Consider the following 15,400-nt stretch of genomic DNA (forward strand, 5'->3'; position numbering starts at 1 on the left):
CTCTGCTCAGACTTCCTGGCCCACCCTGGAACTGACGGGGAGTGCAAAACTCAGCTGCGTATTTCCCTGCTGTTCTTCCCAGTTCCCTTTCATAGTCTGATCTTCCCAAACATAACACTGAGAATCCCAGGAGAAAACGATGAAAGAAAAGGAGGATCCTTTTGGATTTTTTATCATAAATAAAGTCCAGTGTCATAAACAGCCTAAATCCAGAGGGAACTGGTCATTCTGGCAGGACTCACTACTTGGGGGGGGGGGGCGGTAACAAAAGGGAAAACAATTCAGTTTGACTCCCTCATTGCTGATTCAGTGCTTAAGGCTTAGGAAAAAGAGGAACTAACTAAACTTAAAAGAAATTTAAATCAATAAAATACAAGAAGATGGTTTAGATCGTAAATTTTATAATTATGTATTTTCTACCACAATAAAAAGACAGAAAAAGAAGGGAGGAAGGGAGCTAGGGAGGGAGGGAGGAAGAGAGGAAGAGAGAGGGGGAGGGGGAGGGGGAGGGGAGGGGGAGAGGAAGGAAGGAAGGAAGAAGGAAAGAAAGAAAAAAAGAAAGGAAGAAAGGAAGAAAGAAAAAGAAAGAGAAAGAAAGAAAAAAAGAAAAGACAGCAAGAAACTCAACAGTACTGTAACAGGTACCCAGTTAAAGCTGGGATCCTATGACCGCATAACCATCCCTGGGATGTTACTTAATTATGTGCCAGGGACACTTGGCCCTCAAGGAATAAGTTTTTGCTTATAATGCAAGGGTGGACACACTAAAAAAGCAAGAGACACAGGTTTGTTTATTTAAAAGGCTTTAAAAGACAATACACTGAAGACCTAATTCCATCAAGGCAGCACTCTGTAGGTCAAAGTGAGACTCTCCTCAACTCATACCTCATGTCAAGGTCTCTCTTTTTGGGGCTCTCCAAAAAGCTGAGCAGGTATCTCAGGCAGGCGTGGTGGTAACTGGATATTCAATCATTAGGCAATAACAGTAACAGCAGCTAGCAGCTACTGGACAGACATCAAATGGATATGCTCAGAATTATGCAAAGCATGTTTCATGACATCTCTAATCTTTTCAACAATCCTACAAACTTAGCATCATGCTGCCTATTTTGTATATGGAGAAATGAATGATTATTGATGCTACGTGATGTGCCCAAGGCCATACAACTAGTGAGCCGTATTTCACCACATGTCAGGGAACCAGGCCACCAGGCCAGCATGATTACATTTGGTTAGAAACGTTAAATGTGATGGTGTGTACAACCGCTTTAGGAAAAGGTCAGGTAGTTCTTTATAAAACTAAACACATACCTACCTGATGTCCCAGCAATTCTATTCCCAGGAATCCTAGAGAGTTGTCTAGTCCACTTCTCATTTTACAGATAAGATAATCTGTTTAGAGATTTAGAGGTTTAGAGAGAGAAAGCAATTTGTCAAGATGTATTCCTAGGAAGTTGGTAGAGCTGGGACAAGACGTGAGGCACAATCAGCCCGTGTTAAAAAGGAGGAAGTGTGGGCTTCCCTGGTGGCGCAGTGGTTGAGAATCTGCCTGCTAAGGCAGGGGACACGGGTTCAAGCCCTGGTCTGGGAGGATCTCACATGCCGCAGAGCAACTAGGTCCATGAGCCACAACTACTGAGCCTGCGCATCTGGAGCCTGTGCTCTGCAACAAGAGAGGCTGCAATAGTGAGAGGCCCTCGCACCGTGATGAAGAGTGGCCCCCGCTTGCCACAACTAGAGAGAGCCCTCGCACAGAAACGAAGACCCAACACAGCAAAAATAAATAAATTAATTAATAAACTCCTACCCCCAACACCTTCTTTAAAAAAAAAAAGGAGGAAGTGTTCCAGAAGGCAGATATTAGTAACCAAATATATGAAATTATAATCTCGAAAGTCAATAATCCACCAGAAATGCTTTTATTTATAAGGCACTTTGTTGGGAGCCTGGAAAAGATATCTGCTGAGGATTAAAAATATAAGACAAAACATATTTCTTCCATGTTTCTCAAGGTCAGTGGGGGAAAAGGTAAAGAGCCTAAATAAAGTCTTTGTTTCAACTTCCACTAAGAAGGGCATTAAATTACCTTTTTTTTTTTTTGCGGTACGCGGGCCTCTCCCGTTGCAGAGCACAGGCTCCGGACGCGCAGGCTCAGAGGCCATGGCTCACGGGCCTAGCCGCTCCGCGGCATGTGGGATCTTCCCGGACCGGGGCACGAACGCGTGTCCCCTGCATCGGCAGGCAGTCGGACTCTCCACCACTGCGCTACCAGGGAAGCCCTAAATTACCATTTTGAAAATGGCCCTAAAAGGAACAGACTTCAGATGATGGACCACAGTAACAACATTTTACATTACATTGACAATTTAAAGAGACTAGCATCTAGGAACACAAGGATGAAACTGAGAGAGACTGACTGATGAAACATGCAACAATGATAACTCATAAACTGCACTGATAGTAATAAAACATATTTCTTTGATCGAAGACCATCAACCTACAATATGCCTAGAAAAGACACTTAAAAATGTGAATCTAGATAAACAGGTTCTGGGTCAGTTGTAAAGGATTTAAGAACTAATGGAAAGACTACAGCCTAGGTCAATGCTTCCCAAACAGAGGTCCAAGGACAAACCTGGGTTATCCCCCTAAGAATCTCTCAAGTACTTGAAAGTCAAACTAGAATCTAAGAAAATCACCCAGGCTACAAAATGGATAGACCCTGAAAGAATTATGCTAAGTGAAAGGAGCCAAGCACAGAAGACCACATATTGTATAATTCCATTTACATGAAATACCCCAAACTGGCAAATCCATAGAGACAAAAAGAAAAGTAGAGGTTGCCAGGGGTTGAGGGAAAAAACAGAGTGACTAGTGAGGGCATAAGGTTCTTTGGGGGATGATGAAATGTTCTAGAATCAGATAGTGGTGATCTTTACACAATCTTGTGACTATACCAAAACCACTGAATTGCATGTTTTAAAAGTGTGGATTTTACAGCATGTGAATTGTATCTCAATTTTTAAAAATTCAATGTAAGAATATACTGAAAAGGGTCCTCTCATATGTTGCTGGCAGGAGCATCAACTATTAAAAGATTTTTTGTAGGAGAGAGTAGCAATAATACTAAAATTTTAATTTTGGATATCCTTTTAAAGTGAGCAATTTCTCTTTGAGACATAAACTAAGGAAACATTTAGATACTCCAAAGGTTTATGTATAAGAATATCTGATACAGAATTATTTTTAATAGAGTAAAAAACTGTAAATACTCTATTTGTCGACCTTTAGGAAAATGCTTAAATTAACAGCACATCCATCATACAGAATACTACTACACAGCCACTGTTACACAAAGTTTTAGTTGACATTTAAAAAGTGTCCACAACATGTGGGAAAGTAAAAAAAGAAAACCTATGATCTAATCCCATTTTTGTTTTTTTAAGAAGGCTATATCAACATTAGCTTTTCTTTTTTTTTTTTTTTTTTTGCGGTACACGGGCCTCTCACTGCTGTGGCCTCTCCCATTGCGGAGCACAGGCTCCGGACGTGCAGGCTCAGCGGCCATGGCTCACGGGCCTAGCCGCTCCGCGGCATGTGGGATGTTCCTGGACCGGGGCACGAACCTGTGTCCCCTCCATCGGCAGTCGGACTCTCAACCACTGAGCCACCAGGGAAGCCCAACATTAGCTTTTTAAAATAAATTTAGGACACATACCATCATTATGTCTGGAGGATAACACTGTGGGCAACTTTCACTTCTTTTTTCAAAAATTTCTCTAAGTTATTATTTGTTTGCCTTTACCTGTTTCCCATGATTAGAAGGTAAGCTTCATGAGACAGTGACTTTGTGGTGTTCCCCAAGATCTTTGTGGCTTACAGTAAAACTCAATCATATGATTATTGGATGAAATTAATATTTTCAATTTGAAAAAAGAGAAAAAAGACATCTACAAAATTGTATGTGTAAACAAAAATGACAACAAATACCTGTGTACAGAAGAAAGAATGGGAGAAAATAAACAAAATGTTAATCGTTTGGGGCTGTGCAAATTTGGGTTTTTAAAATTTTTTTTATTAAACAGACATCTAAATTTTCAATAATGAGAATACTGCTTTCAATATACTTATAATAGAAAAATTTTCACATAGATGTAATAGACTTTAATAATGAAGGAAAAATTGTTTGCCAGACAATTCACACTCCTCCAAATCATCAGTATTCAGGAATCAAAGGCAGAATATGAGAGGCGCCAGCACTATGATTACATCTGACTGAGGGCAGGGCAGAGTGTACTTTGCACTCGGGCTGGAAAGGCCCCTGCACACCCTTCACCCAGAAGCGCTTCCTCCAATTTCAACCCAGCAGTGAGCGGCCCAGGGAGCCCCTGCTGCCCATCGCTTCAGGGTCTTCCACCTTCCCCAGGGAGAGGAAAGTGTTTTCTGTGTAGACTTACTTAATATCAAGAAATCGACTAAATATAAAAATAAGCAGACAAGGGGCTTCCCTGGTGGCACAGTGGTTGAGAGTCCGCCTGCCAATGCAGGGGTCACGGGTTCGTGCCCTGGTCTGGGAAGATCCCACATGCCGCGGAGCAGCTAGGCCCGTGAGCCATGGCCGCTGAGCCTGCGCGTCCGGAGCCTGGGCTCCGCAACGGGAGAGGCCACAACAGTGAGAGGCCCGCATACCACACACACACACAAAAAAAAGCAGACAAGCTTAACTAAGTTTGAGATCTGTCTTTTTTTAAAAGTCCAAATAACAAAATGAAAATACAAAATAAGAAGTAGTTACTACTACTACTGAGTTGGTCTGTGGACATTCCAGGTGGCAAAGCTACTTTCCAGTTGGAATTAGAATTGTCTTATTGTTTCACCTTCTCTTTCTCCTTATAGTTACGGCCTGCCTGTGGAATGCAGTAAAGACAGAAAACCCCACATATCCTTGCCTTTATCACACTGCAATTGCACTGGGACTCATTCATTTGGCAAATACATTTGTGCTGAGGCTGAGTGAGCAAGACCCATCTGAGGAGGGACAGGGACAATGTCAGTGTGTGCATGTGTCTGTGTGTCCCCTCTGTGTTTGTGAGTTTTTTCCCTGTATTCAGCATATTCAATCCTTCCACACCCAGGAGTTCTGTGCTTTGGGTGATGAAGCAGGTATTTCAGTCCTACATGGCTCCTCACATGGTCACAGCTGGTTCGCACCAGGAGGAGAAGAGTTCGGTTTCAGGCAGAGGTGTCCAGGGCGCTCTTGGATACACTTTCCAAGGGAAATGTCTATGAGAATAAATTAGACCGCCCAAGAAGAATGGATAAAGAGAGAAGAGGAAACAGGACCTAACGTGCGGAACACTAATACTTAAGGTCCCCGGAGGGGGAAGAACCTACAGGCAGGGCGAAGGAGCAGTCAGGCCAGTGATGTAGGAGGGAAAAAGGGTAAGAAAGTGTTGCTTCACAGAAACCGGAGGATGAGAGCATTTTAAGACAGAATGATCACAGGTGTCAGATGCTGCTGAGGAGCAGGTAAGCTAAGGACTGAAGAGTGATCAACAGATTTGACGATCTAATTTCTGCAAAGCTCCTCTACCCCAAAGCCCTTGAACCTGTCAGTCAAGTCTCCACCTCTATTTTCATATTTTTGCTTTTAAAACAGGATGGGGTGGAGGTGGCTTTTTCTCTTACGATGTTTCAAGACTCTTTGACTACTTTAAATCTTTAGGCAAAGTCAACCTAAACCTTGTTAATTCCATGTGGTGACAAAAGCTGGGCGCAGGTAGATTATTGAATTAAATGCTGACAGGAAAGAGTTAGGAAGAGAGAAGGAAAATACTTAATAAGTGCCTGTTTGTTAACAAGTGTTGTTTCTAGAAACCACGAGGTTTTTTTCCAAACACCTATGGCTTTTATGAGTAAACCAAAGGCTCAAAGTGATTCAATTATCTAATCTGTCAAAGTGCAATGATGTTTGTTTCAGCCAACCAAGGCTAAGAGAGACCTCTTCTAAAATGTTTTTGTGACATCTTCTAAGCCAAGTAGATCAACAAATACAGAGAGAATAAGACTATTTTCCTACCTCTTCCTTCCTGGCCCACCTGTAATTTCACTGTAGTCCTGGGTTACTAGAGCCCCTGAGCCCAGAACTTAAGCAAACCCTGGCCAATACCATTTCCACATACCAAGGCACAGCAAGACCATTGCCTGGAGTTAGGAATACTATGTGTGGGCAGGGAACGGTGCTTTTCATATATCTCGACCTTTAGTCACAGCTACTCTGAGTACTCAGAGTTGTTTTGATATTTGAAAGATAAAATAGATGTCAGCAATGATCATTAATAATGCCTGATTTTATTAAATAATGAGTATCAGGCAATATACTAGGTTTCTTAAACAGATTATGTCTCAAAACAACTCTAAGAGGAAGTATATTATCGTTCCAAATATGACTCTATTTTATAGAGTAGAAGTTCAGAGAGGTTAAATAACTCACCCAAAGTTACACAGCTAGTGAGTACTAGAGCTAAGATTTGCACCCGGGTTTGACTCCTGGTTTTAAGAGCCACTGCTCTTGACTACTTCACGATACTGCCTCATGTTCTGCATACACCAAACTCAGAATAAGAATTAGCAAGACTCTCTAACCACCTCTACTTTATTTCCATCATCCACTCCCCAGCACCAAGGGTATCTCCCTAACCTTTCCCCCAGAAAACCGTTAACTCATTAACTTTCCTCTTCTATCCATTTCTTTATAAATCCATTTGTTCCCCAGACCAGAATGGGATAATACATGAAGAATCAAACAATCCAGCAGAACATTTAAGATTAAGTAAGTGATCTCTTTTCAACTCTACCCAGAAGGATCCCAAGATGAGGGTTAAAGAACATCAAATGTGGGCTTGGGAGCTACCAGAAGACCTACAACCACCATCCTAAGAACACATTTTGTTAGCAGTGGGTACTATATTTCCGTTTTCATCCCAAAATGAGAACTTTTGATCCTTGGTCACTACATGTTACGTAGTTTCCCAAAACTGGCAAAATTTATCCAAAACCATATCAATAGTAAAGGGACGGTATAACTGAGGCAAAAGACAGTGAGTTAATGAGAAAACCATAAATTGTATCAAAAGTGGAAAGAAGTTCACTGCTGTTACTCCTGCTTTTTTCCCACAATACTCAGAATACCAGCTTTGGGTCTCAAGAGTGAATCCAAGTTAGATGGAGGGAGGCAATTCTCTACGCGACACTTGTCAAACGTCACGGATCCTAGATCTTTTGTTGCCACTTTGATGTTGGCCCAAGGTCTTGTTACCAGAGATTCCCAGAACCCTCTGGTCAGGACAGGAGATGAGGCAATTCTATTCACTGTTTAAAAGTGGTTGTGGGGCTTCCCTGGTGGCACAGTGGTTGAGGGTCCGCCTGCCGATGCAGGGGACACGGGTTCGTGCCCCGGTCCGGGAGGATCCCACGTGCCGCGGAGCGGCTGGGCCCGTGAGCCATGGCCGCCGAGCCTGCGCGTCTGGAGCCTGTGCTCCGCAACGGGAGGGGCCCCAACAGTGAGAGGCCCGCGTATCGCCAAAAAAAAAAAAAAAAAAAAAAAAAAAAGTGGTTGTGTTTATTCCAATGTTTTCTGCATGTAGACGGACTCAAAGCCACTTTATTCATAGAATTTAAAACTCAGCCGCTTATTTCTATTTTTAAAAAACTGTTTCGTGTTTGTTTCACCTAGTGATATATCGAGTAATATCAGTAACATGAGCTGAAAGAACCACTATGTAATATATAACTATTATGTAATATTTTAATTAAAAATTGTATCTACTTAGACTACTATTTATGTTGATACCACAGATAAATACCATACATAAATGCCCTGGTAAACCCTAGGATTCTAGTCAGGATATACCACTAAGGTCATCTGGGCCAAACGCCCACTTCCTGGCCTCTGACACACAAACAAACAGCTTTCCAGTCTCTCCCAGGAGTGGGGAGCTTAGTGCCCACAAGGTGCAGGCCACAGCTGGGCAGCTCAACTTCTCAGGACAGTCTTCTTCAGATGGAGCTAAAGCCTGTCCCCCTATAACTCTCCATTCTCACCTACAGGTCCAGCAACAGACAGAGTCAACCTCTTTTGCAAGAGACACTTTTAAATATTCCCTTCTTCAGGCTACGTAATCTTAGTTTCATCTATCATACCTCATGTTGAATGAGTCAACATTTTTTTATCATCCTGATCACTTTGCTCTGGCCTCTCAAGTATATGTTTCAGAGCACAAAATGAATTAGAACAAGAAAAACAAAAATATGTTAAGCTATGTCACAAGATAGGTTTTAGAGCCCGTGGATTGCTTTAGCATGCTCAGCAACGTCTTGCAGTTCAGTCGTCGGTATGGCCCGTCACCAGTACCTATAAGAGAAGCAGGATCAACTCCTCCACTTCATTAACTTGCCCCTCCACCTATCTAATATTAACTTTTAAATAAAAACTCTGCCCTGCTCATCAACATATACTATGAGGTGTAAATGAAAACCATCTCACTGACGTTACGTAATAACTGGCTGACATACCAAAGGTCTCAATATGAACTTTGAAAAGAAAAGAACCTAAATTCATGTTGGGATAATTTTGGTAAAGAATGTTTTTATTGAAATGAAAGCTTACCTTAAATAATGTTTAAAAAATTAAATTTGCAGATTGTTTTAAGAAATAAAAATCTGCCCATGTATCATAAATGACAGTAGTTTCAAGGGCTTGGGATTCTCTTCAGTAATGTGTTATTTTTAACAGCAGCAAAATATTCCACTAGGTAGATGTGCTATGATGTATATACAGGCCTACCTCACAGATATTGCAGGTTCAGTTCCAGACCACCACAATAAAGCAAATACTGTAGTAAAGTGAGTCACACAAATTTTTTGGTTTACAGGTACATACAAAAGTTATGTTTATACTATACCGTAGTCTACTAAGTGTGCACTAGCACTATGTCTAAAAAAAAAATCTACATACCTTAATTTAAAAATATCTTATTGCTTGACACTGTACTCCGATTTAAAAAAATTAAATTACAGGAGGTCCAAAGTGCAAGATTCTTCTGCGCCTGCACGGTCCGGGTCACTTCCCGGGCTGCTCTAAGGTGCCCGGCTCACCGCCATCTTGACCCGAGGCTTTGTTGTTCGCGCTGGGCTGGGCGGTTTAGTGTAACTGCTGCTGAAGAAGGGGACGCAGTAACCTCTAGTTGGCCGAGAAACTCCGCCATTTTGCAGCCATGGCCGCTCAAAAGATTTGTGAGGTAGTAAAGGGTAGAGAGCTGGACCCGGAGGCGCCACCGCGACAGCAGCAGCCATGGAGGACTAAATGCCTAAGACTCTATATGTCGGTAAGCTTTCCTGAGATGTGACAGAAGCTTTAATTCTCCAGAATGATTATGGATACAGCTGGAAATGATCCATATTGTTTTGCAGAGTTTTATGAGCGTCGTCATGCAGCTGTAGCACTAGCTGCTATGAATGGGTGGAAGATAATGGGTAAGGAAGTCGAAGTGAAGTGGGCAACAACCCACAGCAGTCAAAAGGAGGATACAAGCAGTAGTACCGTTGTTAGCACACAGCGTTCACAAGGTCATTTCCATGTCTTTGTTGGTGATCTCAGTCCAGAAATTACAACTGAAGATACAAAAGCTGCTTTTGCACCATTTGGAAGAATATCAGATGCCCAAGTGCTAAAAGACATGGCAACAGGAAAGTCTAAGGGATATGGCTTTGTCTCCTTTTTCAACAGATGGGATGCTGAAAACTCCATTCAACAGATGGGTGGCCAGTGGCTTGGTGGAAGACAAATCAGAACTAACTAGGCAACCCGAAAGCCTCCAGTTCCAAAGAGTACATATGAGTCAAACACCAAACAGCTATCATATGATGAGGTCGTAAATCAGTCTAGTCCAAGCAACTGTACTGTATATGATAGAGATGTCACTTCTGGGCTAACAGAACAACTAATGCGTCAGACTTTTTCGCCATTTGGACAAATAATGGAACTTCGAGTCTTTCCATATAAAGGATATTCTTTTGTTCGGTTCAATTCCCATGAAAGTGCAGCACATGCAGTTGTTTCTGTTAATGGAACTACCATTGAAGGCCATGTTGTGAAATGCTACTGGGGCAAAGAAACTCTTCATATGATAAATCCCATGCAACAGCAGAATCAAATTGGATATCCACAAGCTTACGGCCACTGGGGCCAGTGGTATGGGAACACACAACAAATTGGCCAGTATATGCCTAATGGTTGGCAAGTACCTGCATATGGAATGTATGGCCAGCTATGGAACCAGCAGGGATTTAAACAGTCTTCTGCACCATGGATGGGACCAAATTATGGAGTGCAGCCGCCTCCAGGACAGAATGGCAGCATGATGCCTAATCAGTCTGCAGAGTCGCAGTGTATGAAACCCAGTGAAAAAGGACTCCAGAACCTAAAGCCAGTGGCTTAAGGCTACAGGGAGTGTAGTAAAGCCCTTGTTTACTTAAAGATTTATCAAATCAGTCAGTGCAAATGTCAGATACAATGTATTTATTTAAAAGATTCATTTTTTAATCATGAAATTACCATCCACATTGTTTTAAAAAGAAACAATATGCTGGATGTCTGCCAATTTTTGCCTTCATTACCTTTTTTGATAAAGTTTCTCAAATCCTTGTTTCATATACAAATGCAGGGATTGCTGCCACTTTTTAAAAATAGAGGCAGAAAACTGCACAATGTTGAACTTTTACCCCTGAAGTAGTGGGCAGTTCTAGTTTGCATTCCCGATATGATTTAAAACCTGTAATATAAAGACTAAAAAAAAAAAGAAAAAAGGAAAACCCAAACTGTGCCGAGTCCAGAAGTTCTTTGTAATCTTCAGCTTATGCACAATTCTATTTTAGGTTTTTCTGAAATAGGCATTGTTTGAGCTGCCCCATCTCCAGTTTTCCCTTTGGGGTTTTTTAATATAAGATATTAGTTTACATCATTTTTGTATCTACATTTTTTCACAATTTGTCTTGCCTTATCAAAGTTCTATAAAATATACTTAAATGGAAAAAAATGATCTTTAGATTGAAAACTTTTCTCAGATGGATTGATAATTGCATTCATCTTGTGTTTTATATGAGAAGGTGCCTCAAGAACTCCCTGTTGAATTTGTTTAAAAGGGTTACCTTCTGTGATAAACTTTGCTGTGTACAGGAAATATAAAAATAAAAACTTGTTACTAAAGAAAATCTCTGAAATGTGATAAGTTCTTATGAACCCATGTTAATTTCATGTGTCAACTTCTACATTTACATGTATCATTTCATTATGTAAAATGTTTTAGCAATTTAACATTTTGCACAGTTAGCAACTTTGTATGTAATTTCCTCCTTAAAGGCATCATGCAGAATTGACAGGAGATTCATAAGGTTTTGTTTGCATATAAATATCAAATGCACAAGCCTTCAATTTGTAAAAAATGTAATAATACCTGCACAGTAAAACGAGGCACGCCTGTAGTCTCCTTTTTGACGGACATTTAAGTTCGTTTCCATTTTCGCTATAATAAACAAAGTCGCAATGAAACCTACACACCCATCTGAGTAAATCCATAGGGTAAAATCCTGGCAGATGGAACTGCACTCTCTACAGTGTTTGTGTACTAACTTTTGACTCTACAGAGCCAGGACAGGAGGAAACCAGCGTGTAGATAGTGTTTAGGCACTGCTCTTCTTATTAAAATTAGCAGCAGGTGACTCAATTCTTTCCCCAAACAGGCCATTTTGTTTTGGTTTCACAAGGACCTATCCACTGGGAACAGAACAGAGGGTAGTCCTTGTAACCATATCCCTAGGTCACCCTGTATCCGACTACTCAGTGCTCTACAAGCAGAGAGGAAAGTGGCTGGTCCCACCCAACCTCTCTGCATAGGGTCCCAGCTGAAGGGCAGGGATTCAGATCTCCCCAGTTACCAGGTTGTCATTCAGTTCTGTAAAAGGAAAACCAGCCCATCAGAGACAGCCTGTTTCTAAGAGACAGAGGCAGGTCCCCTCATCTCACCTCCCTGAGCCACACTGGTTTAGGTCTCTGGGATCCTCTGAAAACGTAATCACCTGGAACACATAAATACCAACTAAGGAAAAAGATTTTAGTAGGATGCGTCACAAGGGCCAAATGTTTTTATCAACTCCCCTCCAGGAAACCAAATGCCAAACAGTTAATGTTCACTATTTTCTGCAGGGACAAACTTCCAATTAGTTCACTATTTTCTGCAGGAGAAAACTTCAGCACATCATGATAAATAAGAATTCTGTAAGTGAATGCTTTTAGTTTAACCAAACATCGAAAATAATAAATATGTAAACTATAAAGAAGCGATCACTTCTCCCTTTATAAAAACTTGGTAAGCTATTTCTCTTTCGCATAGCTAATTCTGAATAATATTCTGATCTACAATCTTCATTACATTTATTCCTATATAGAGCTGACCTGTGCATAGTAAAAATCTATATATTAAGTCATTCAGAACAGAGCTCTCAGTTACCACGTGGAGAATGGGAAACAGGCAGCAGAGGCTAGGAGATAAGCCCAAACTGCCAGCATCTCCTCTTGTAAAAAAGCACCAGTGTATGCTGGATGCATTCCCTTAGAAGATATGTGACCACTTACCTGCTTCTCTTTCTTCTGTATTTTCATTATCATCTATTAAAGGCAATTATTTTATTTCTGTAAAACATAAAAAAGGCAAAGATTATGCTAAAATCCAAAATGAAACATTTTAGATTATCTCAAGATTAAGCTGCGACACGTGAGGAAAACACAGAATAGAGGATTACTTCTCCAGAACACTTACAATTAGTGGTCTTCTAGCCCAGCACCCCCCAGAGGCCTACATATAGGCCAAAACCTACCTTCTCCCATCCTGAACCCTAGTTTTTTGCTCCAGATGGAGTGGAGTCAAAAAGATACTGTCTTTGTAGATAAAATAAGTTATAAAAGATGCTGGCATATTAAATTAAGAAGGAAATTAAAAGAGGAGCCAAAAATAATGACATGACTATATTGAGGGGGGTGGAGAGGGGGTAGAACTAAGCAAAGACCTCATTTCTTTTGGAAGAAAATCAGTAAGTAGTATCTACAATTGGAAATCAAGAAATAGAAATATACACAATATGGGCCTCCCTCATGGTGCAGTGGTTAAAAATCTGCCTGGCAATGCAGGGGACACGGGTTTGAGCCCTGGTTGGGGAAGATCCCACATGCAGCAGAGCAACTAAGCCCGTGCGCCACAACTACTGAGCCCGCGCTCTAGAGCCCGCGAGCCACAACTGCTGAGCCCATGTGCCACAACTACTGAAGCCCGCATGCCTAGAGCCGGTGCTCCGCAACAAGAGAAGCCACCGCAGTGAGAAGCCCCCGCAGAAGCCCCCGCTCGCAGCAACTAGAGAAAGCCCACGTGCAGCAATGAAGACCCAACGCAGCCAAAAATAAATAAATAAATAAAAAGAAATATACACAATAAAATAGAGCTAAAAGAGTTAAAAGTCGTTGTCTTGAAGGAGAGAGGAGCTGGTGTGAGACAGGACAGGGCACCCTTGCATTTCATCATAAGCTCTCCTACATTACTTGATGTTTTAAACCATGTGCACTTTAAATTGACAAAATAAGTTCCATTCCAATATTTCACATGATCTTTTTTTAAAAAAATAAATTTACTTCTTTTATTTTTGGCTGTGCTGGGTCTTCGTTGCTGCGCATGGGCTTTCTTTAGTTGCAGCAAGTGGGGGGATACTCTTTGTTGAGGTGCGCGTGCTTCTCATTGCAGTGGCTTCTCTTGTTGCGGAGAATGGGCTCTAGGCACGCAGGCTCAGTAGTTGTGGCTCGTGGGCTCCAGAGTGCATGCTCAGTAGCTGTGGTGCACAGGGTTAGCTGCTCCGCAGCATGTGGGATCTTCCTGGACCAGGGCTCGAACCCGTGTCCCCTGCACTGGCAGGCGGATTCTCAACCACTGCACTACCAGGGAAGCCCTCATATGATCTTTTTAAGTGATTTTACTGTACCCAGGACTTAAGCCCCATCCCCACTCCAACTGTAATGCCCATGATGACACCTGAACTTTTTCTCATAAATGACTTTTCAGCACCATAGCAACAAGAGCCCAGCAAGTGGCTTGAGAGGTCACTGAAGTGCACTAAGGGCATCCCAGGGAACAGAAAGAACGCTATTTTAGGAAACCCAGAACTTGGGGCTGCCTGAATCACTCACTCTCACCTTCCCCACAGACAAACAATGGAAGGATCATAGTATCCCGGCTTCTGGTTCTAGTCCGGATGTAGACACCACCTCATATTTATTGTTTACTTTGACTTCCTGGACATCCCAGAGAGCTAGGAAAACATCCCAGAGGCACACAATTATCCTTATGTTATAATTATTTCTCATATCCAAATGAATGTGATGTGCAGGCATCAAGGAGAACTTTAAAGGGAGACAGTCCCACCTTCTAAGTGGGCTCATGGTGTGTATGACGCAACTGAGAAAAATGAAGGATTTCCATCATCCCTGGGGCCACAATTACAGTTTACCAGTTTAAAGTCTGGTAACTTCAGGGGTTTTTTTCCTCCAAGAGTCAGAAGCATTTTCTATTAAAAGGACCATAAAATGCTACCAGGATATTGCTGCTTGCAAAGAGCATAGCATCCAAGGAGGTAACAAGCTGCAAAGTGGGTGCAGGCGGGGCCTAGACCAAGGGGGAAGGAGAGGAGGGCAGAGAAGGACTGGCCAAATCAAGAAAAGGGAAAGTCAGCAAACAGTGCTTCTAAGGATCAGTGTGAGGACTAGCATGTGATCGAGCAATTACCTCAAGAAAACCAGAGATTCCTGAGAAATGGCAAGGGGAGGGCTCTGAATCAGGGCAGTTCAAAGAATTTTACCACCTAAACTCCATTACAGTGGAGTCGGCACTAGGTAAACTATGTTAGTACAAGTTTATCTTCTTTATCTCTCAATGTCAAATTATCAGACCCCAGAAAACCAACACTCTCAACTATCACAAACTGCCACAAACTCTGAAACGAAGAAAGAAGTTTGGAAAATAAATTCTGGCGAATAAAAAGGGATATTATAAATAACCAGACACATACACTCAAATAAAATTCTACCCGACAAAATGAAATCAATCATTTACAAAACACAGAAAAAGTCCAGTGCCAATAAAAATTACTTTTTAATTTATAAAAGAAATCAAGTATAATGCAATAGAGACACCAAAAAACACAATTTCTGATCAAGTACCACAAACTAGCATGCAAATAAGACAGGGCCCCGACACTGCCAGGAACGCGGGGGAACACTGTGGACCCTGGTCCTTGCGATGGC

The 15,400-nt window shown here is 41.7% G+C and overlaps 1 protein-coding gene and 1 pseudogene across 5 annotated transcripts in view; one reads left to right on the forward strand and one right to left on the reverse strand.

Annotated features, from left to right (window-relative positions):
• The window catches only part of CHD6 (chromodomain helicase DNA binding protein 6), a 208,633-nt gene that overhangs the window by 130,841 nt on the left and 62,392 nt on the right, over positions 1-15,400 (reverse strand). For 2 of the 5 annotated variants that reach the window (XM_030843581.2, XM_060284146.1), the window contains one exon: positions 12,692-12,748. In XM_030843581.2, the coding sequence (XP_030699441.1) occupies positions 12,692-12,724 (33 nt within the window). In that variant the 5' untranslated portion in view covers positions 12,725-12,748. Of the gene's footprint in view, positions 1-885; positions 908-1,315; positions 1,393-12,691; positions 12,749-15,400 lie in introns of those variants that run through there. The other 3 variants (XM_060284148.1, XM_060284145.1, XM_060284147.2) reach the window with 2 other exon arrangements.
• On the forward strand, positions 9,498-10,557 carry LOC115845549 (cytotoxic granule associated RNA binding protein TIA1-like; annotated as a pseudogene).

Source organism: Globicephala melas, chromosome 15 (genome assembly GCF_963455315.2).
Source record: "Globicephala melas chromosome 15, mGloMel1.2, whole genome shotgun sequence".
Lineage (NCBI taxonomy): Eukaryota > Metazoa > Chordata > Mammalia > Artiodactyla > Delphinidae > Globicephala > Globicephala melas.